Below are 23,236 nucleotides of genomic sequence, written 5' to 3' on the forward strand. Positions count from 1 at the left end.
TTGCTATTGATTTATACTGCATCTAGGACAGGTAGTCCTAGAATTACGAGCCCAAAAGTTTATGCTGCTAAGAGAAAAAATTGGTGAGTTTTGCCCCATTTTAACGACTTTTCTTGCTGTAGTTGTTAAGTGAATCCTTGCATTTGTTAAGTTAGTCACAAGTTCTTAAGCAGTGGTGGGATTCAAAAATTTTTACTATCGGTTCTGTGGGTGTGGCTTGATGAGTGTCGCATGGCTTGGTGGGCACCCAGCTTGATGAGCATGGCAGGGGAAGGATACTGTAAAATCTCCATTCCCACCGCACTCCAGAGGAAGGTTACTACAACCCCCCCCCCCAAAAAAAAACTTGTGGACTTCAACTCCCAGAATTCTTAGCCAGCAGCTTTAAAGTGCATTAAAGCAGTGGTTTCCCAACCTTGGCGACTTTAAGTCCTGTGGACTTCAACTCCCAGAATTCCCCAGCCCAGCTGGCTGGGGGATTCTGGGAGTTGAAGTCCACAGGACTTAAAGTCGCCAAGGTTGAGAAACACTGCATTAAAGTGTGTAGACTTCAACTTCCATAATTCCTTAGCCAGCCTACTGGGGAACTTTATAGGCTAGCTAAAGATTTCTGGGAGTTGAAGTCCACAAGTCTTAAGGTTGCCAAGGTTAGAGATCCCTGCATTAAAGTGTGTAGACTTCAACTCCCATAATTCCTTAGCCAGCCTACTGGGGAATTTTATAGGCTGGCTAAAGATTCTGGAGTTAAAGTTCACGCTTCTTAAAGTTGTCGACAAACACCGCTGGCTTATGCTTCAGCGAATCCTCCAAATGTCTAACCAACCAAAAGGGCCCTTAAGAAAAACCTTCACTTTCACTTCTTAAGCAACGCGCTATTCAGTCAGCGGCCTCTTACACAAACACACACACCGGCGGCTCCCTTCTCTTGCAAACCGTGCAGCCTCAGTTTCTCGCGCGGCCTCCAGCCCTCCCGCAGGGGAAGCCACCTTTCCAGCTGCTCCGTAGCTGTACGCAGGCAACAGCGCCTCCACCGCCTGCCACAGGACGGCGGGAGGCGGTGAAAATCCCTCACGGCTGCCGTGTCGCGTCACGCGCGCTCCCTTCGCTCCAGGGCTCGGCCTCCCGGCTCCTCCTTTCCTCCGGTTGGCCTTTTCCGCCCCGTTTCTCTCTCTCTCTCTCTCTCTCTCTCTCTCTCTCTCTCTCTCTCTCTGTGCAGCCGCGTCTTCGGCGCTAGGTGTTAATTCTTGTCGGCTGCCGCTTTGCATTTTGCAGCTCAGGGTTTGTTTGTTTTTTACTGGGGGGTGTGGGGGCTCCAATTTATTTTCGGCGCCGCTGCTGCGAGAATTCCCGCCGTAGAGTCTCTTTTGATTCTTTTTAAAGGCGGGAAAATAAAATGAAATGTGAACAACTCTCGGGTACCTCAGAAGTGAGTACCGGAACGCCAACAGCCGTGTGCAGGCACTCAAAAGGTTTGGCGGGACTGTAAGCATCCCCTGGGTGGCCGTTGCCTGGGGTGGGGGTGGGGAGAGCTGAAGCCCTCAGCGATAGTTTAAAAGAATAACTGAAGGGAGAACAAAGGGAGAAACTTTGAAATGATGCATAATGTGAAATGTAATGTGAAACAAAAACCTTAAAAGATGCTAGGTAGCATTTCTGGAAAAAAATGTCAAACCAGAGATTTTGTTTAGTATGTAGGACTGGCCTGTTGTTGTTAGTTGAAAAGTCATGTCCGACCCATTGTGATCCCATGGACAATGGTCCCCCAGGCCTTTCTATCCTCTACCATCCTCTGGAGTCCATTTAAGCTGCTTCAGTGACTCCATCCAACCATCTCATTCTCTGTCGTCTCCTTCTTTTGCCCTCAATCTTTTCCAGCATTAAGCTCTTCTCCATGAGTCCTTCCTTCTCATTAGGTGGCCAAAGTATTTGAGTTTCATCTTTGGGATCTGGCCTTCTAAAGAGCAATCAGGGTTGATCTCCTCTAGGACTGATCAGTTGGATCACCGTGCAGTCCAAGGGACTCGCAGGGGTCTTCTCCAACACCAGGACTGGTCTACTGTACAGTTTCTCTGTCGTACTATTGACAATGGAGTAACTAAGGATGAGTGCAGTTAAGAAGTAGTAAACTGGGATGAGGATAGTAGAGAGGGAAAAAAAAACCAAAATGTAATTTGCCACTCTTTAAAACGTAATCATATTTTATGTATTGCACCAGCAGTTCCCAACATTCTTGGCACCAGAGACTAGTTTCATGGAAGACCATTTTTCCATGGGGTGAGGTATGGAGGATGTTTCCCTGCAACCTAGATCCTGTACATGTGCAGGCGAAGCTTTGCTCTCTCTCTTGCTGCTTCTGCAGCCCTGTTCCTAACAAGCCATGAACTGGTACTTGGTCTGCTGCCCAGAGTATGATTCAATGGTTTTGTATAGTCCTATCACTTTCATTTATGATATGAAAATGGGAATTGGTCCCAAACTCAAATTTGAGCTGAAGATCTTTCATAGTACTCTTTCTTTAATTAAAGCGGGAAGAATTGAGTTATGGTAATTAATCTTACTTGTGGTCAACAGTATTTCATTGTTAGGCCTGTCATTTTCATGTTTTTTTCTGTTTCTCCTAGGGTAGCACCGGAAGCTGATGAGCATCAGTCATTCAGTTTCTCTGTGACCTGGTCAAGCTATCATGGCTTGTGTGGCTTGCCCCAGCACAAGTGAGTTCCCTTTCTTGGCAGACAGGCATGCTCGTCTTTTATTAGCCCAGATTAACAAGCTGAGATGCGGGCAACACTTCTGTGATGTACAGCTCCAGGTTGGTGAAGGAGCATATAAAGTTCACCGGCTTGTTTTGGCTGCAAGTAGCTCTTATTTTGCTGCTTTGTTTGCTGGAGGGATGAAGGAATCTTCAAAGGATGTTGTGCAGATCCTGGGTGTGGATGCTAATATTTTTCAGATCCTCCTGGAGTTTATTTATACAGGTACAAGATTTTCTAATCTTTTCCTTAACATGCTTTGGTTAATGTCTTAGTTACCTAGTAACCTGCAAATTGAATGTTTTGATTCAGTTAGTACTTGTTAAGTTAAAAACTATTTTGCAAACATCCATCTTTTATCTCAGAGTAGTTGAAAAAACAGGATGAATTACATAGCATGATATGGGCAGATATCTATGTTTTATTCACATAATTTGTGTGTTGCTACTGTCTACATGGACACAACATCTGGAAATAAATTCCATTAAATTCAATGGCATTTTGTCAAAATACATTTAAGCATGAATTAAAGTGTTTTGCTCTGTTCCTCAACATAATGGTAAAGAACCTACAATAGTTACTGGATACAGAATTTCTCTCCTATACAGCACATTTATTTTCATAAATAGCTAAATGAAGTAAACCTGGACTGGTTTCCACATTTAAATTCAAGGGAGAAACTGCCACATAAAGCCAGTTGTTTCTACATTAAAAATCAGTATTTCAAGGATAAAGCTTTCTCTCTGAAATAGTACTCAAAAAGATGAGAAAGCGTTACATTTTTCAAATTCTATATATAGTATGAAGAGATGTTGAAACAGATTTAATCTACAGCTTTTCTGGTACAAATCTTCGTTCTGCACCATTGCATTAATAAATGTACTTTTCACATCTAAAGGAGTACCTTTGTTCACTATCTTCATTATTCTAATTGCATGGAATCTTATCTACTAGCAGTGTACATCAATATCTTTCAAAGGATGGTTGTAGTTATGGTTACAGACAAGCTATACAGATGGTTATTGTTACAACCACAATTGAGACTGGAACTTCCATTGCTAAGCAGTGCGGTCATTAAGTGAGACATTCCCAATTTTAATTTTTTTTGCTGAGATCATTAAGTCAATCTGGCTTTCTTCATTGACTTTGCTTGTTGGAAGTCCCCTGGTAAGGTCAAAAATGATGATCATGTGACCTTGGGACATAGCAACCATCAAATACTTGTAGTTGCCAAGCAGTCAAATTTTAATCACATGATGCTGTGATAATCATATGTTCAAGGATTGGTTGTAAGTCACTACCGTCCTAATTTTGAACATTAGTTTCTTAACTTGAAACTAATAATCGTAAATTGAGGATTACCTGTATACTTAACAGTGTTGGTAAATTTCATGCCAGCTAAAAATATTTCTTTCTTTTCAGGTATGTCAGCATTAATGAAAATAATGTCCAGGAGTTGATTGTGGCAGCAGACAGGTTTCAGCTGTCAGAGGTGGTGGACCTTTGTTGTGAATTTCTAAAGGGACAGATTGATCCTATGAACTGCATTGGACTCTTCCAGTTTGCTGAGCAAATTGCCTGTCATGACCTGCTAGAATTCACAGAGAACTACATCCATGCCCCTTCCTGGAGGTTCATAATGGAGATGAATTCTTGGCATTGACAAAAGACCATCTGATTAAGATATTGAGAAGTGAAGACCTAAGCATAGAAGATGAGTACCAGGTTTTTTGGCTGCCATGCAATGGAATTTTGAAAGACTCAGGGAAAAGAAAGAAACATGTTGTGGAAATACTGGATGCAGTGAGATTTCCTTTATTATCTCCACAAAGACTTTTGAAATACATAGAAGGTAACTTCTTGACACCCAGTTTGGTGTAGATTAACATTCTGGATTAGAAATCAGAAGACTGTCAGTTCTAGTCCTCTCTTAGGACAAAAGTCTAGCTGAGTGGCTCTGGCCCAGTTGCTCACTCTCAGCCCACCCATCTCACAGGTTGTTGCTGTGGAAATACACTAAAATGAGTTGCATAAAATTAAGGCATGTCATGCAGAATATAAATCTAATAATAAATTGTAGAATAATGATAGGATACTCAGTTACCCAATATAAGAATTAAAACTGGTTTTATGAAGACTTATTAACTACGGTATATACAGGTGTGCTCTTATGTTATGTAATAGTACCTCACCCTATACATGAAATTTCTGTAATATTAGAACTGTTAATGATTTATTTATTACATTTTGTATGCTGTCCTTCAATAGGTTTACTTGATGGTTTATTATATAATAGTATTACTACAAATTAAGAAAAAAATAATAAACACATTATTAAAATACAATTTGTGTATAATACAAATTGAATATCATAGCAAATAACTCATGACATGATGCAAAACACAATGGCACTTTGCACTTTATAATCAGGAAAATATTGGATTTTTTTTTTATTTGAAGGAAAACAGACATGGTAAATCAAAGTGAAGTAGGGCAGAAGAGGATGGATTGGTCATCAGTGTTTATTTCTTTTATGTGAGAATTGATAGGTAAGGAAATTTGGCATGAACTAAAAAATGAAGATCCAGATTCTGGTTAAATTTATAGCAGCTATTTTGTAATGTGGCCTAGTTTTGTGAGAGCAGACTGCTGTTCTGTTGAAGGTCAGAGAAGGTCAGAGAACAGTATGTTGTATGAAATCATGAATTTCACCAGGCATCCAAATTTAACAAACTTAACTATACTAAATAGCTAGATTTCTCCATTCCAGTTTCTCCTGCTTTATAGCCCCCTTTGTGGATTACCCATCTCTACTTTTTAGGGTGATAGAAGATCAGAAAGTTCTTGTTCTTTCCCCCTAATGGAAGAATACAGTTGCAGACTAATGTCCTAGTTGCTTTTCTTTGTTTAAATCTTGTCTTGATATGTATGGAACAGTGTTTTTCCACCCCACCCCCTATGGAATTAATCAGGTTTTCAAAAGAGACGATCTGCAGTAAGAACCAAAAAGTATTAAGAAATTAACACTGAACCAATGACTAAAAAAACTACATCAAAACACATTTTGCTATACAGGTAATCCTTGACATACGGCCACAATTGAGCCCAAGATTTGTTGCTGAGTGAGACATTTGTTAAGTGAGTTTTGCCCCATTTTACAAGCTTAGTTACCACAGTTGTTAAGTGAATCACTGCAGCTGTTAAGTTAGTAACACAGTTGTTAAGTGAACCTGACTTTCCCATTGACTTTGGTGGTCAGAAGTTTGCAAAAGGGATCACATGAACCTGGAACACTGCAACTGTCACAAATATGAACCAGTCATCAAACATCCAAACGTAAATCATATGACCGTGTGGATGCTGCATCAGTCATAAGTGTAAAAAATGATCATGTCACTTTTTTGAGTGCCATTGTAACTTTGAATGTTCACTAAATGAACATTACTAAATGTTGTAAATTGAGGACCACCTGTGTGGGTTCACTTAACAATTGCAGTATTTGTATTTCTGACTGCACTGTTTACTTAGTGACTGGTGCAAAAAAATGTGAAATTGGGTCAGTCACATGACCAAACCTTCTATAATCATTATGACTTACAACCAAAATTGGCAAGTTTCAATACAGTCATAATTCAAGGATTACCTGCTTTTACTTGATTGTTTTCTTTCTTTCTCAGGGATTTCAGATTTCAGTCTCCGAGTAGCCCTGCATACTCTGTTGAAAGAATATTGTGAAGTTGGTCAGTCTCCCAAAGAAAATAAGATGAGCAGTTTTCTCCAGGCAACTAAGACACGTCCACGGAGAAAAGCTAGGAAATACATTTATGCAATAGGTGGGGATTCTTCTTAGCTTTTAAATATTTGGAAACCCCTAACTAGTCAAGAAATGCCTACAAAATTGCTGATTGTTTATCCTGTCCCCACTTTTTCTGTAGGTGGTTATACTCGGTTGCAGGGAGGACGTTGGAGTGATAGCAGAGCTCTCAGTTGTGTGGAGCGTTTTGACACTTTCAGTCAGTATTGGACTACTGTGTCTTCCTTACACCAGGCTCGCAGTGGCCTGGGTGTTACAGTAGTTGGAGGAATGGTCTACGCTATTGGAGGTAACTAAAATATATTGAGAAAAATATAGACTATTGTTTGTATTGCTCATTTGATAGCTGTTAGCCCTGTAAGTCCAAACAAGAAGCCCTAGTTCCATCTTCATTGTAAGGTTACATTAACAGAATCTTACAAGTCTGAACCTACTACTCTCCTCCTTTTATCCTTCAGAAAACTAGGGAGAGTTTCTTCTGAAACGTTTCCCAAGTCATTTCACTTTCTATGGGCTGAGACATCTTATACATGCTGGTTGTGCGGCTCTCCCTCCTATCTCCCAAGTTCATTCCCACATACCATGACAATAGCTTAACTATTTAAAGGCGAGAGCTTTAAGATTGGCATACACCATTCCAGAGCATATCGGGGTTATAAAATGACATCCAGCGTTTACCATATACACAGTAAATCTTACAATAGGTGGCAGGCGGCATTTTCATTGGCAGGTACTATGCTTACCATTTTTAGGACATTTTATTGTGTGATTATGTAAAATAGGCAAATTTGCCTTATGCCTATGGACTGTTGCTCTAACAATTTTGTATTATAGAAATTCTTTGAATTCTGAACAACCCTGGTTTTCTTCCTACCATGATTGTTTCTACCATGCTTTTTTTTCTTCGAAATGTAACCTGCCTTTTCCAGTTCTTTTAAACATTATTCAAAGACAATCATTATTAACAATATAATATTAATTTTATAATTATTATATTATATTAATTATATTATTATACTAGCTGATAACTCGGTGTTGCCCAGGTATTTATAGGTGTTGAAGCATTTGTCTGACGGAACCATTGAGAGGGGCCTTTTTTCCTCCTACTCCCATGCCCATCATCCCTGCCCTCTCCCTCCCCCCCAATGCACTCCTCTTTGCCACCCCCTCTCCTTAATGGCCCAGGCTCTCCCTTCCCTCTTCTATCACATCATAAACAATTGCTGCTCTGGGATGCTGCACTTGCTCTCCTTGACAACCCAGGCATTCCAGAGTTATGCTGGAACACACACACACACACACACACACACACACACACACAGAGTATTTGTTTCCAGAGGGTAAATCATCTGTGTACCAAGTTTGGTTGGGATTGCTGGAGGCGTTCCAGAGTTATGCCGGAACAAACATACATGCAGCCATACACCCTTTTTTAAAGAAGAAAGGTGAAGGAAGAAGAAGATAGAAGAAGAGAAAATTATATCCTGCCATGATTGTTTCTGTGTACTTTTTCTTCCTTCCAGATGTAAATTTGCTTTTTCCAGTTCTTTTAAATGTTATTCAGAGACAATAATTATTAGTAATATAATATCTATCTATTCAGGAAAAGTATATTTGGGAGATAAAATTCTCCCCAAGCTGATCAGAGCTACAATTCCTTATCATCTTTAGTAAACATTTATGCCACTCGGTTTAGAGACTGTACAATGTGCTGTGGTCATTTAGCAGCTTTAATTTGTAATCTGCATTAATAGTGATTCAGATTGATAAATTGAGCCAGTACTCTGCCATAGTACAGTAACTGTCTTCACAGTCTGTTGTATAACATACTTTATGTTCTTATCTCTTTCCCAAGGTGAAAAAGACTCTATGATTTTTGACTGTACTGAACGCTATGATCCTATTACAAAGCAATGGGCTGCTGTAGCTTCGATGAACCATCCTCGCTGTGGCCTTGGAGTATGCACCTCTTATGGCACTATCTATGCTTTGGGCAAGTCTTGACTACTGAATCTATTAACTGTTTAAGTTAGCAGCAATATTGTATTTGGGTCACATACTACATAGCATGGCAGTTATTGTGTATACAATAATAAAGTTGTCTTCAAATCATGTGAGACATTGATAATATAATTGCTGGTAGCCAAACACAAATGATTTCCTCAGAGATTCAAAGGTAGAGAGTGCTGCTAAAATAGCTTCACCAGCTCGCTTACCACATTGTATCTTTTGTAAGATATATACAGGATATTTAAATTTAATTATTGTTGTATGGTATATAATGTACTATACTTTGTTTTAAAGCCAAAGTCATGTAGTATTAAAACCTGTACTACTAAAATAGAGTACATTTGTAAAACATGTTGTGAGGAATGTTTAGGTATTAGGGCTATAAATCTACAATACTTTTATATCTATATATCTGATTGTTTCAAGAATGTGACAATCTGTTTACTATGAGATATTTTTACTGCACACTTGTCTTGATTTTCAGGAGGTTGGGTTGGAGCAGAGATTGGTACCTCTGTTGAACGTTTTGATCCTGAAGAAAATACTTGGGAAATTGTGGGCAGCATGGCTGTGCCGCGTTATAATTTTGGCTGTTGTGAAATACGAGGTGAGGGATTAAGAATTTTGGGACCATTTCGCTTAGTGCTAATTGGATAATAGGCAGCAATCAGTTTGCAATCATTATGGTTAATAACTATATTCAACATAGCAGTCTTAATAGATGCAAGTGATAAGCATTAAAATTTCCAGCTTCAATATTTTAAATATTATAGGAAGAGAGCTACATTAATCTATAGCAGCTAAAAATCAGGGAGAATCCAGTAACTATAGATTAATAGATTTTATTAAAAATCACCATCTGAAGCTCATGAAACCTTATGCCTTTTAATAAAATGGGTTAGTCCTAAAATGTACTATTCGATAACTCCTAATATATAAACAAGCTGAAATTCTTTATATATTGTTGGGAATAGTTGCAGTTGACTTAATTAGACTGAATTCTCAGTAGCCATGCATATAAAGTTCAGGGGTGGGTTGCTAATTTTTTTACTACTGGTTCGGATGTGCTCTGCGCGTGCAACGCACAGAAGCATCCGGGCAGATGGGCAGAGCCTCCTGCCACCGCTACTACTAGTTCAGCTGAACCAGGCCGAATCGGCAGCAACCCACCTCTGAGAAGGTTGCTCAGTTAATACATGACCAGAAAATTTGATATCCTCATAAGATTCTCTGTCCTGTTTTGAAGAATAAATTCAAACACATTATTTACAATATAAAATGGTTTAAAACAGCCAATTTTGCATGATGACTTCTTTGTCACCAACTGCATTCAAATGACAATGCTCTAATAGGAAATTGTTATATTCATAGGTTTAATTTACATTGTGGGAGGCATTGGCAATGAAGAAATAGAATTATGTTCTGTGGAAGTCTATGACCCCCTATCTAAACGCTGGTCTACCCTTCCTGAAATGGGCACTAGAAGGGCATATCTAGGAGTGGCTACTTTGAATGACTGCATCTATGCTGTTGGAGGGTGGAATGAAACTCAAGGTGCTCTTTCAACTGTTGAGAAATACTCATTTGAAGAGGTAGGATTTAATTTTCATATCAAAGTAACTATTTGTACTGCCTTTTATAATTTCTCCCATTTTCTTTGAATGTACTATCAGTGTTGTATCTGCTTGTTCTCCAGAATGGCACAAGCAGTTTATGCTTCTAACTCTGTGTATAAGCGTTATATAGCTGAAGGAATGTCTTTCTAGAACAAATATAAAACTAAACTGAGCAAAATTAGAAGATAACCTGGTGATCGGAGTCAGTTTGCCAGGCCAGGAGGAACTTCCAATCAGACGGAGCAGATTTTCAAGGGACATAAGCAAAATCTGAGAAATTTCCTTTCTTCTGCCTCAAAAATCATCCAGAATTTTGCTCTTGAATCCAATTCATTAACCAAATGCTAATATTTTCTGTTCCATCTCTGCATTTTTTCTGGATTTGTGAGTTTGAATAAATACTATCTTTGTCTTTGATTTTTAATATATCGCAGTATTTTACCCTGCCAATGCACGAAAGACCATTATAATTGTTCTTATGCCTGTAGATTTGCTCTGTAAGGAAAATGTAATATACTGAAAAGATAATTCTTTATGTTGTTTTATTATCAGGAAAAATGGACAGAAGTTGCTTCAATGAAAGTCCCAAGAGCTGGAGTATGTGTCATAGCTGTGAATGGCTTCCTTTATGCCACAGGAGGCAGGACTGCCAGCTATGAGGCAGCTGCTCCTGTGACTTCAGATTCTGTGGAGGTGTATAATCCACATGTGGATACTTGGACTGAAACTGCTAACATGATCACCAGCCGCTGTGAAGGAGGTGTGGCAGTCCTTTGAAGAATGCCATGCTTTTAAAAAAACGATAGCAAAAATTAAAGTGTGAATTTAAATGCTGTAAAGAAATTGAAGATTTGGGTCGCTCTTAAGAAAGTGTGTGCAGTTAAAAGAGGAATTGATTTTTAAAGCATATCCAGAAGTTTACAACAATTGTTACTGAAACCATTTAAATCTTTGTTTCTTTGAGGAACAGTTTGTAGACAATTCTGACAATAGAAACTTCTTGATTTTTAACATCTGCCATTGACATTTGGAATATTTCTGTGGTTTATTATGTTAGGAACCTCATTTGAAGCAGAAAAAGTTAAAATTGACAAATTTATTTCAATATTTTATTTGTATGTATGTATGTATGTATGTATGTATTTATATGTATATGTATGCCCAAATATGGGAAGAAGCCTACTGCTTCCTTTCTCTGTCTATCGGCTCGTCACAAGAGACCATCCAGACAGAAACCCAATATTTTTACTGTTGCCTTTGTTACGTTTGTGTTGTATTTGTGCTGAGAAATAAATAAAGGGAGACTAGTATAGATCTATTTCAAGCTATTTAGCTCTCATCAGCTAGCCATACCCTTACTGGGATTCGAACCTGGGATGTATTACATAATAGCTTGAAATAGATCTATACTAGTCTCCCTTTTATTTATCAGCACAAATACAACATATATGTGTATGTATGTGTGTGTGTATGTATGTGTGTATATATGTGTGTGGTGTGTTTATTGTGCTGATAAATAAATAAAGGGCGATTAGTATAGATCTATTTCAAGCTATTTAGCTCTCATCAGCTAGCCATACCCTTACTGGGATTCGAACCTGGGATGTATTACATAATAGCTTGAAATAGATCTATACTAGTCTCCCTTTATTTATTTATCAGCACAAATACAACATATATGTGTATGTATGTATGTGTGTGTGTATGTATGTGTGTATATATGTGTGTGTGTGTGTTGTATTTGTGCTGATAAATAAATAAAGGGCGATTAGTATAGATCTATTTCAAGCTATTTAGCTCTCATCAGATATATATATATATATATATATATATATATATAATTATATATAATATATATATATATATATATATTTATTTATTATTTATTTATTTTTTGAAAATCCATTATTTTTAGACTTGTTAGAGGCCTCTCATTCTGGGGGAATATGGGATTGGCTAATGTGACTCAGTGATCTAGTTCACTTGTCAAATTAATTCTTCCCATAAGATTTCACAGTTTACAGTAATATTTATTTGCATTTCTTAAGTTGCCCAACCACATGACTGTGGGTGATGTACTTTAGTTTTATCTCTACGTCAGGTAACGGGGGAGAGGGGGATGAAGGAAGGAAAGAGAAGAGAAAGGAAAGAAAGAGAGAGGAAGGAAGGAAGGAAATGGTTATCTCCAGCAGACAATAGTGAAACCTCTCACTCAGGGAATCATTTTCCAGCCTAGTCCAATGCAGGGAAAGAACAAGATCTTCAACAGTCATTAAGAGATTTGAGACGGTTCCAAAGGACAGGGACAATCATCTTGTGTTGTGTCAGACATCGTCATTTAATGATTGAGATTTGAAGCATACCGAGCCTATTTAGACTTATCGAATGTGCAGAAATAATGGAAAAGAGACAGTCCCTCAAACAACTAGGCCCTATGTAATTTAGTGTTTTGTAAATGGTAACCAAGAGCTTGAATTGCACCCCAAAGACTCCTGGTAACAAGTGCAGCAGTTCATAAAGGAAAGGCACCTCAGGGTTGTATTATGGTATGCCCTAACTGGTCTTGCCTGCACAATCTGGGGCAGCTGAGTTTTCTAAGTGGTCTTCAAGGACAGCCCATGTAAAGCACATTGCAGTGGTCCACACATGGGAAACCAAGGTATGAGCAACTCAGAGCAGCCTCCTGAGTACAGTAGGTGAAGATGAATCTGCGTGAAGGCCTCTCTGCTATTTAATTTTTTAGTAACTGTCTGGGAAAATGCAACCCCTATGGAAAGTCTCTGGTTCCATGAGACATGCACCCACAGACATTTGGTCTTATTGGGATCTAACTGAGCTGTATGACTGGTCTCATACAGTACCTCTGCTTGTTGCTTTCCATCCATCTCTCATAGACTCCAGGGACTGGGATAAGACCTGTCATCGTTTGGTCAATTAGGTTAAGATATGTAACTTTTTATTGTCAGCATACTGATAATACCTGGCCCTGTGTCAACAGATGGCCTTACCTAGTAGCCTCATGTAGATGTTAAACAAGAGGGATGAGACCAAAGGACGCTTTGAGGATCCATACAGAGAATTTATATTAGCTGAGAAATCCAGAATCTCAAGCAGGAGAGAGGAGAATAAGGTCATATAGATTTCAAACTTTTAACTTTCTTGCTGATAAAATGTCTTAGTCCTGATTGACAGTTCAAAGGAGCTGGGGGCTCAGAATGACCCAGGGAACAGTTCAACTTATCTTTAGATAAAGAGAACTGTCTCTGACCTAGGAAGTCAGTTGAGTTCCAAATTTTAGGATGCCCTTTTCCACTTATTAAATAATAAAAATTGTCTTCCTCACATCACTGGAGACCAATAGATAATCTGAAAAGATTTAACAACTATCTCAGCAATATTTAAAATGCTATATATATTTCCTATCAGCAAGACAATTGGACTGAGCTCATATAGTACCTCTTGCTGAATTTGCTTAAAATGTAACACACTCCTTTATCCCAAAGATGCTTTTTCAAGAGGCAACTGGACTTTCTTGTTCTTTGAAGACATTTCTTGGATGAGAAGCGAAACATCTTCAAAGAAAAACCAGAAAGTCATTACCTCTTGAAAAACACCTTTGGGACAACCATGACCTGAATGACAGAGAATCTCCATAGATACACTCCTTTATTGGTATGTCCCTATTCCAAGCAATTCAGGGATTCCATCCAGTGGTGAAATTCTTTTTTTTTACTACCGATTCGGTGGGCGTGGCTTGGTGGGCATGGCAGGGAAAGGATACTGTAAAATCTCCATTCCCACCCCCCTCTGGGGCCAGCCAGAGGTGGCATTTGCTGGTTCTCTGAACTACTCAAAATTTCCACTACCGGTTCTCTAGAATGCATGCGCGCGCGCCACACACACACACACTCTAATAGGAAGAGCCTGAGGTGGAAACTGCTAGATTCTGGACACAGAAGGGAGCAAGTTGAATACTTGATACCCAGGAAAGGTTACCCAGAGTTGGATAGGTCATGGGAGGCAGCAATGAATGTGCACTGCTTTCATGACCAATACTTTAATAAACGCTGTCCTTAACAGTTACACATTTTGCAGGAGTTAGGTGTTGCCCAAAATGAACAGGAAGAATTGTGGAGAGTGGAGGGTGCCTCAGGGATAGCAAGAAATCAAGTAAAGGGCATGGAAAATGATTAGTTTCTTCCACATCAGGCATACAGAACATAGTGGGGACGGGAGAACAGATTCGCTAGGAACAGCTCACCTTCACAGGCACAGCTAATTTTAGTTGCCTTCCGTGATCTGGGAAAGTTACCAGCAGAAGAGCCCAGCAATACAGCTACATTTGATTCTCACAGATGACAAATCAAGTTTCCTTGGGAATTCTGGAGGGGGAAAGGTGATGTAGTGGTATGATGTGGGAATGACCGTGGGAGATTGGTCATAATCCACCAGATATTTGGTATAGCAGGAGAGTGATCCTCACCAATTTCTTGGGGTGTAAAGGAAACAGGAGAGTTTTACTTTCAGGCTTGCAAGGTTCTACTAATTGTAATCTTGTAATAAAGAAAATTAGCTAACTGGTTATATTTCCTGTCCGGTCTACCTGGTAAGGCTTATAGGTAGAGATCATCAAGAGATGGGTCTCCAAACCCGAAATGTTTTGGGTCTATACTTTCTGATCTCAACAGGCCTCCTTTAGTTCGGGTTCAATAGCTATTACTGCCAGAAGACCTTCCCCCTTTTCACGGTGCATCCTCTAATCCTGGCCTGCTTCCACAACTTACACAATAAAGGGCGGGGGGGTTTGACCTCCTGGCTTTGTAGCAGAAATGTGTGTCCTTTGGGAGGTAAATCAATCTCATAGGAGATAAGCAAAATCAAACTTTATTTTGAGAAATATAACAAAAAATACAGGAAGTTCTGTTTTTAAGAAAACATGTAATGTTCTCAGCAAACCACAAGATGGTGCTAGCTAGCTATTATAAGTTATCTCAAAAAAAAAAAAGTCATTTTGAGAAATAAGTACCATATTTTTCAGACTAGCCAGACTATAATATGCACCTAGCTTTTGGGGAGGAAAATAAGAAAAAAAATCTGCCTCCTAGCAATTTGCCTCCTACAGCAAACAGCCTGGTCAACTTCAGCACAGCCTGATTTAGCCCACAGCTGATTGGATCTGCCTCCCCGAATACTGCCTATCAGCTGTTCCAGACTGCGGGGATCACCACCACCATCGCCACTGCCACCTATTGCTGCCTCTGCATGCCCCATTTTCGGCCTCCACATGTCTCATTTTCGGCCCATTCCAGGTGACAGGGATAGGCGGATCCCCAGTCTGGAACAGTTTGCTGTATCTGGGAAGCAGATCTAACCGCCAATCCGCTGTTTGTGCTAAATCAGGCTGCTGAAGCTGACCAGGCTGTTTGCTGCAAGTAGGCAAATTGCTGGGAGGCAGAGCCAAAGGGTGGGGACTGGTGGTGGGCGCTTCAGCAGCATTCACTGTATAAGACACAGACATTTCCACCCACTTTTTCTTGGGGGGGGGGCATCTTATACACTGAAAAATATGGTAATTTCTACCCAAAAATTACACAAATGCTCTACATTTATAGAAATAGGAATATAGTTTTTAAGATAAGTAAAAGAAATTAAAACAATGCAGTGCTAAACTAGAATAGTTATCTATTCCTTAGAGAGATAAGCTGAACCCAGAAGCAAAGTCCTCTGCCTTTATGATCTTGGCACTCCTTCAGCTTGTGGTAATTTGTGCCATGGATCAGAGTTGTTGGGAAGATGGTATAGTCCACTTGTTTTTCTGTCTCAGGTACCAAAATTCTTTGCTCTGTATCCCCAAAGATTTCCCTTTGTCTTCTGAATGAGCAATACCTTTTCTGTATTTAGAGGGCAGGAGCTGAGAGAATCTCCCATACATACATTCTAAAGCCTATACCTGAGAGGTGGTGTACATTCTAACTGAAACATTATTTGTCATTTAGACCAGCAGGGAGTCCACACTGTTCACAAAATACATCAATATTTATGCAGACTGGTGGAAAACAAGATTGACTCTCGCCCTAATAGAGCAGTGAATGTGGATACATGCAGGAGACAACAATGGGTTGTAACCAATTTTCTTCCTCTCCCCATCATCAACTTTGCTTTACAATTTTGAATAAATTATTGGAAAGGCTTTATATTTAACCCTTGCCTCTATTTGCCCTGATTCTTAATAGAACTCGAGACTTCAGAAGCCTTCTGTTAAAACAAACATTGATTTTTCTCTTAACAAAATGATAGTTCTCTTTACAAAAACTTGTTACTTGTTGTAAGAAAGTAGAATTTAATTTCATGATACACTTTTATCCAGTCTTAAATGACATTTGCCCTGTTACAAGTCCAGCACAATGGAAATTCTAGTTATTTCAAGCCAAATCCACTGTACCTTATGTCATTATGGAAACTCGGCACTAGACAACTAAAGAAATTTAAAAAAAAATTGTTGTGAAAATTTTGAGAGAAAGGGAAAGAATACTTTATTACAGGGACAGACTAGCATAAGATTTTGATCAACAGTGTGGCACAGTTAAATCAATGTTTCTCTTAAACCTCAAGTGTATTCTTAAAGTTTTCTCACAATTTTTTAAATTAAAAAATGAATTGTTTATACTGGTTTTTTTGTTAATTCAGCAAATAGAAATCAAATACTTAGCACAAGAAGTTAAAACTTCTAAAAACTCCTTAATATAAAAGATGATGTATTGTCTGTTGGCAGCAGCAGATCTATAGTTTTATGTTTAAATATTTAGAACATATTACCCAAATATCTTTGGCCCAGAATTACTCTTTCGAATCACCGAAACAATTAGTTTGTTATCCAATTTCCTCAAAGCTATCTTACTTTTATTACAATTTGTTAGTAATAAAGCTTCAGCATGAATCCCAGTAGATATATTAATTATATGCATGCACACACATGTTCAGATAAAATGGGGAAACCATTCAAGGCTGCGCTGAGCCTTCCAAGAGGATGTGCTGCCAGGTTTTAAGTGAAGTATTGCTCTACATGCTTCAAATAACTCTGGTACTGACCTATCTAGAATTAATTACCAAGAATAATGCTGTGAATTGGTTCATATTTGTATCAAATTTGATTTAAAAAATCAAGAGAATTAAATCTACAAATGAAAACCAAGTAATTTAAAAACCATCTATCAGTGTTCAGCACCTAGCCTCCTTTCTAATTTGCTTCTCTATGGCTAGTGTTCTAAATTTAATGAATTAGAAAATTCATTTATTATTTTCTGTTCCAATAATTTTCTAATTTCATTTCATACATTTTGAATATTCTTTCCATTCTATATTCTGTTTCTCCCACAAGGGCATTTGTGTGTGTTTACTTAGAATCTTCTGTTTCCTCCAATCTAAAACTTAGATATCTTTCAGGATAGAAATTCACATAAATTAATGTGACAAATGTAGCAAATGCAGCCACTAGAGTTAAAATTACTAATAAGGCTTTAAACCAGTTGGGATAGGTGGGAAGAAGGACCAAGTCATTATTCAGGGCTATCATTAAACCTATAATGACCATGATTCCAGCTGTAGTGAGATCTTTTAAAAGGAGGGTAATCCAGGCTAGTAAAGGAACTATACTGTTACCCAAATTACGCCAGTCAGGTTTTGCAGGACTTCCTTCTAGAAGAGTAAATCCCCACCTGATCCCTCTAGGAAAGACATATAGAGGCAGCATATGCAATTTCAGCAAATGCCAACTCAGGATAGGAGGCTTTTTGGATAGCCATTGTTAATGGCACTGAAACAAATGGAAATAATACTGAAGCTGCTACATAAATGGCAGGTTTCGGAGAGTCCTTGAATGATGCCAAGTCAAATAGTCCAGGATCCTGCTTATCAAGTAGATTCTGAAGGCCTTTTACTGTTCCAGTTGCAAGCGGAGGAATGAAATCCCTGGATCTTAGTTGTACACAAAGATGCCTTTTTAGATAGTTGTAATTTGACAGGAAACTCTGACGATATTTAAGAGGAACGCTGCAAAAGTTATTCCGAGGCTGCAGAAACCTTTGAGGTGAATTGTCTGCAACTGAAATATAAACATGCATGTCACTGAAATGTCGAGTTTAAACCTGCAATTGCTACACATTTTGCCTCAAACTTTTTTTTTACCTAATTCCAAAATCATATAAAAACTGAGTCTTTGTCTTTAGGATACTATAAACCCACTCTTATTTGGGATCTGTAAGAGATTAACACTCAAGACACGAAGCATCAGGAATTCACATGCAATTTACTAATGCTTAAAATGGCGGACAGCAAAAAAACAACAACACAGGGATGATAAAAGAATGATTTCATTCACATGAAGTGTTTGGATGCTGTTCAAATAAAAGTCTTTTTCAAATTCAAAATATTTTCCACATTTCTAGTATCCTTCCAAAGAACATATAAAGTCTACATCTTCACTGCACTTGAAAGGCAAGAGTTGCATATTGTCAGAATATTTCTTAGTACCTACATTTATAGTGGAAAATTATTTTTCTTTCTATTCATAAATTACTACGTATATTCTATACCCATGATGGTGAACCTCGGCACACATGCCACAGGTGGCACATGGAGCCCTCTCTGTGGGCATGCAAGCCGTAGCCCAGCTGAGCTCCACCACGCAGGCCTCCCACAAGCCACCTGATTTTTGGGTCTCTGCTGCACATGTGGGGGACCCGTGTGCATGCGTGGGGGACGAGGGGTCATGTGAGCCACCCCCAGGAGGCTTTAGAAAGGCCTGCTAGGCCCAAAACGGGCTGCAGGGGAGTGCAATTACGGCACGCGAGGGAAAAAGTTAGCCATCTCTGTTATATACCTTATTTATTTATTTATTCATTCATTTATTGAATTTATATTCTGCCTATCCGCCCATGGCGACTCAAGGCAGCTTACAGAATATAAAATCACATTTAAAACAATAAAAACTAACAAAAAGAATCAAATAAATTAATATAGTACACTATACAAAATCACCCACCACCTCCCACCCACCACGAACCAGCAGAACACACAAGCTATTTAATGGGCTCCATCCCACTGTGGGTTCCCCAGGCTCACTGGCAGAACCAGACCTTCAGCACATTCTGGAAGAGTATTAGTGTGGGGGCCATTCTAATTTCTGGGGGAATATGTCTTTTAGTACAGTTAATAAATGTGGAACATGTTGATTTTATGCCTTCATTCTGATAAAAATAGAATTTTTAAGAGAATCTGATTTAAAACTTAATCTCTTTTAACAGGTAAGAGAACAATAGTAATTGAACACATTAAATATTTCAGGAGATTTTCGTATTTCACAAAAGCTACAAAACTATTATTGACATCTCTCTTGGAAGACAAGGATTATTAGGATTATCTTCTTTCATCCCAGCATGTAATAGAAGTTGTTCTCTTTAAAAAAAATCTAAAATAATTTCCAATTCAACTATCTGAGAGAATTTTACCTTGGAAGGAATTTGGAAACCACATTGCTGTATAAAACGGAACATTTTCACATACCTTAAAAGACAGAGAAAAAGTTAGATGGTTAACATTAAGAGTATCATGCATGAATATTGGGTGATATTTTCCACTTCAATAAAATATACTACAATCTTGATGAATATAAATTAGGAAAGATATATCTAAAATATAGATTTATAATTGGAAAGTCAACTCCAGGGAGCCTATCAACTAAAGCTGTTGAAAGACATAACAATGGTGTCATGATATAAACAGCTTTAACTATCAGTCTAATATCAATCCAACATTGTACAATAATATGCAATAACTATATTATACTGTGTTATGTGCTATGTATCCCTAGTATCCCTTTGCTTACGACAGGTTTCACTGTATATTCTGCTATGGAATATAATCTGAGTTGTAAGAATACAAGGCGAATATGCCTTCAAAATTAAGTTCTGTTACTAATCACAAGATAGAGAGGGGTGTATGGGTTTTTTGGCCTTCCAGAATATTTGTTCATCTGTCCAGTCTGGTTGCCAAACAAGGAATTTCCTGATAGTCTCTTATCTGAGTACCAATCAGATCTGACAGCACTTACCTTTTCCAAGATCAGCTAAATATTACCACCACTAGAAATGACAGTTCCCCACATTAATTTAATGGCACAGAAATTCATTATACTACGTAGCAGTATTTGAAATAAAAGTATGTATTTAAGTCACCTTGGTACATGCACCAACCTATAGTTAACTAATCATGGGTTACTGAATTACCCCAGTTGTCTGGCTTCACACAAATAATCAGATGTCAACCCTGTTGCCAGTGTCTTTGCAGGACACATTCAGCCACAAACTACTCTTAAAAGTCCCCAATATAGCACTCACAGACTTCTCTTTTGATGTTAACAAGACTCCATTCTCACCTGATTTTATACTACTTTTATTTTGATCATTTTAAATTAAAGCAAGATAGCATGCTTCTGGCCTCAAGCATAATCTCTATTGCTAAGGATAATTTCAGTCTCACATACTCTGGAGAAAAAGAAAAAATCCAGCCTCGTGTTTTGGGGAAATACTATAGTTTTATCATGTCCACCCAGAAAAATACAGTAGACAACATCTAGGGATGAGAGAACTCACCTTATTAGTTGGTCAAATCTACTATCAGAACATTCCAAATGTGCCCCCTGATCCAAATGGTTGGAAATTGCTGAACCCTCAACCACATTTTAGAACACATGAAAAATCTCTATTTAAAGCAAAGTTTATTTTTCTCAGTGTTATTAAAGCCTCGGTATTATTACAATGTATTAACTAGCTGTGGAACCAAACTAGTTTACTCAAATCAGGATGTTCTCCACATTTCTGTAAGATAAAACATAATAGTCAAGTCCAACTCTTGATGATTTCATTGATAGTCCATGTAGTTTTCTCGGTAACAACAATCTAAAAGTAATTATGTCATTGCCTATTTCTTCAGATTCCCAGTTATCCATGAAACTCCAATCATACTTAGTATTTGAGATCAGTACAGGTGAAACAATATATGATAGACTCATTATATGCAAAGCAAGATAGTTCAAGCCGAGATTTGTCATAATTGTGAAGATTATGGCTTACAACTCATTAAAATCCCAAATCCACAATCTCAGAAAATTAGAATATTGTGAAAAGGTGCAATATTCTAGGCTCAAAGTGTCCCACTCTAATCAGCTAATTAAGCCATAACACCTGCAAAGGGTTCCTGAGCCTTTAAATGGTGTCTGTCTGGTTCAGTAGGAATCACAATCATGGGAAAGACTGCTGAACTGACAGTTGTGCTGAAAACCATAATTACACCCTTTATAAGGAGGGGAAGCCTCAAAAGGTAATTACAAAAGAAGTTGGATGTTCCCAAAGTGCTGTATCAAACCACATTAGTAGAAAGTTATGTGGAAGGGAAAAGTGTGGAAGAAAAAGGTGTACAAGCAGCAGGGATGACCGCAGCCCGGAGTGGATTGTCAGGAAAAGGCCATTCAAAAGTGTTGGGGACTTTCACAAGGAGTGGGCTGAGGCTGGAGTTTACCACATGCAGACGGATCCTGGACATGGGCTTCAAATGTCGTATTCCTCTTGTCAAGCCGCTCCTGAACAACAAACAATGTCAGAAGCATCTTACCTGGGCTAAAGAAAAACAAACCTGGTCTGTTGCTCAGTGGTCCAAAGTCATCTTTTCTGATGGGAGCAACTTTTGCATCTCATTTGGAAACCAAGGACCCAGAGTATGGAGGAAGAATGGAGAGGCACACACTGCAAGATGCTTGAAGTCCAGTGTGAAGTTTCCACAGACTGTGTTGATTTGGGGAGCCATGTCATCTGCTGGTGTTGGTCCACTATGCTTCATTAAGTCCAGGGTCAACACAGCCATCTACCAGGAGATTTTGGAACACTTCATGCTTCCTTCCGCAGAAGAGCTTTATGGGGATGCTGACTTCATTTTCCAGCAGGACTTGGCACCTGCCCACACTGACAAAAGCACCAAAACCCAGTTCAATGACCATGGAATTACTGTGCTTGATTGGCCAGCAAACTCGCCTGACCTGAACCCCATAGAGAATCTATGGGACATTGCCAAGAGAAAGATGAGACATGAGACCGAAGAATGCAGAAGAGTTGAAGACTGCTATTGAAGCACCCTGGTCTTCCATAACACTTCAGCAGTGCCACAGCCTGATAGCTTCCATGCCACGCCACATTGAGGCAGTAATTGCTGCAAAAGGGGCCCAAACCAAGTACTGAGTACATATGCATGCTTATACTTTTTAGACGTCCAATATTGTTCTATGTACAATCCTTGTTTTATTGATTGCATGTAATATTCTAATTTACTGAGGTTGTGGATTTGGGGTTTTCATGAGCTGTAAGCCATAATCACAATTATGACAAAGCACGGCTTGAACTATCTTGCTTTGCATGTAAAGAGTCTATCTCATTTATTAGTTTCACCTTTTAAGTTGCATTACTGAAATAAATGAACTTTTGCACGATAGTCTAATTTTTCGAGTTTCACCTGTATATGTGTACTCTGTATTTATATAAGAATACATAGATTTGTTTTTAAAATTATCCTGTCTTTATTACAGGTAGTCTTTGACTTACAACAGTTCATTTAGCAACCATTCAAAGTTACAACAGCACTGAAAAGTGACTTATGACCGTTTTTCACAGATACGACCTTTGAAGCATTTCCCATGATCATGTGATCAAAACTCAGGTGCTTGGCAACTAGTTCATACTTATGACCATTGCTCTGTCCCAAGGTCATGTGATCAACTTTTGCCACCTTCGGATAAGCAAAGTCAATGGGGAGCCAGGTTCACTTAACAACCAGATTACTAACTTATCAACTGCAGTGATTCACTTAACTGTAGCAAGAAAGGTCATAAAATGGGGTAAATAAATGTCTCACTTAACAACAGAAATTTTGGGTTCAATTGTGGACATAAGTTGAGGACTACTTTTACTTCATAAGCAACTTAAGTCAGCACACATACATTA

At 38.6% G+C, this 23,236-nt stretch overlaps 2 protein-coding genes across 2 annotated transcripts in view; one reads left to right on the top strand and one right to left on the bottom strand.

The window, feature by feature from the left end:
* The first annotated feature begins 1,125 nt into the window (after positions 1-1,125).
* Positions 1,126-11,208, top strand: IPP (intracisternal A particle-promoted polypeptide). The gene is given in 11 exon segments (XM_032218534.1): positions 1,126-1,426; positions 2,622-2,975; positions 3,067-3,076; positions 4,182-4,369; positions 4,372-4,602; positions 6,428-6,583; positions 6,686-6,853; positions 8,420-8,557; positions 9,059-9,181; positions 9,946-10,166; positions 10,743-11,208. Coding segments are annotated over 10 exon segments (1,752 nt in total). The 5' UTR covers positions 1,126-1,426; positions 2,622-2,683; the 3' UTR covers positions 10,968-11,208.
* A 4,878-nt stretch (positions 11,209-16,086) lies between these two features.
* The window catches only part of TMEM69 (transmembrane protein 69), an 8,082-nt gene continuing 932 nt past the window's right edge, over positions 16,087-23,236 (bottom strand). Inside the window, 5 exon segments of the mRNA XM_032218748.1 lie at positions 16,087-17,923; positions 17,925-18,104; positions 18,106-18,208; positions 18,211-18,291; positions 19,697-19,751. Of these exon segments, the coding sequence (XP_032074639.1) occupies positions 17,584-17,923; positions 17,925-18,104; positions 18,106-18,208; positions 18,211-18,291; positions 19,697-19,751 (759 nt within the window). The 3' untranslated portion in view covers positions 16,087-17,583.

Source organism: Thamnophis elegans, chromosome 5, assembly GCF_009769535.1.
Source record: "Thamnophis elegans isolate rThaEle1 chromosome 5, rThaEle1.pri, whole genome shotgun sequence".
In the NCBI taxonomy this organism is placed as follows: domain Eukaryota; kingdom Metazoa; phylum Chordata; class Lepidosauria; order Squamata; family Colubridae; genus Thamnophis; species Thamnophis elegans.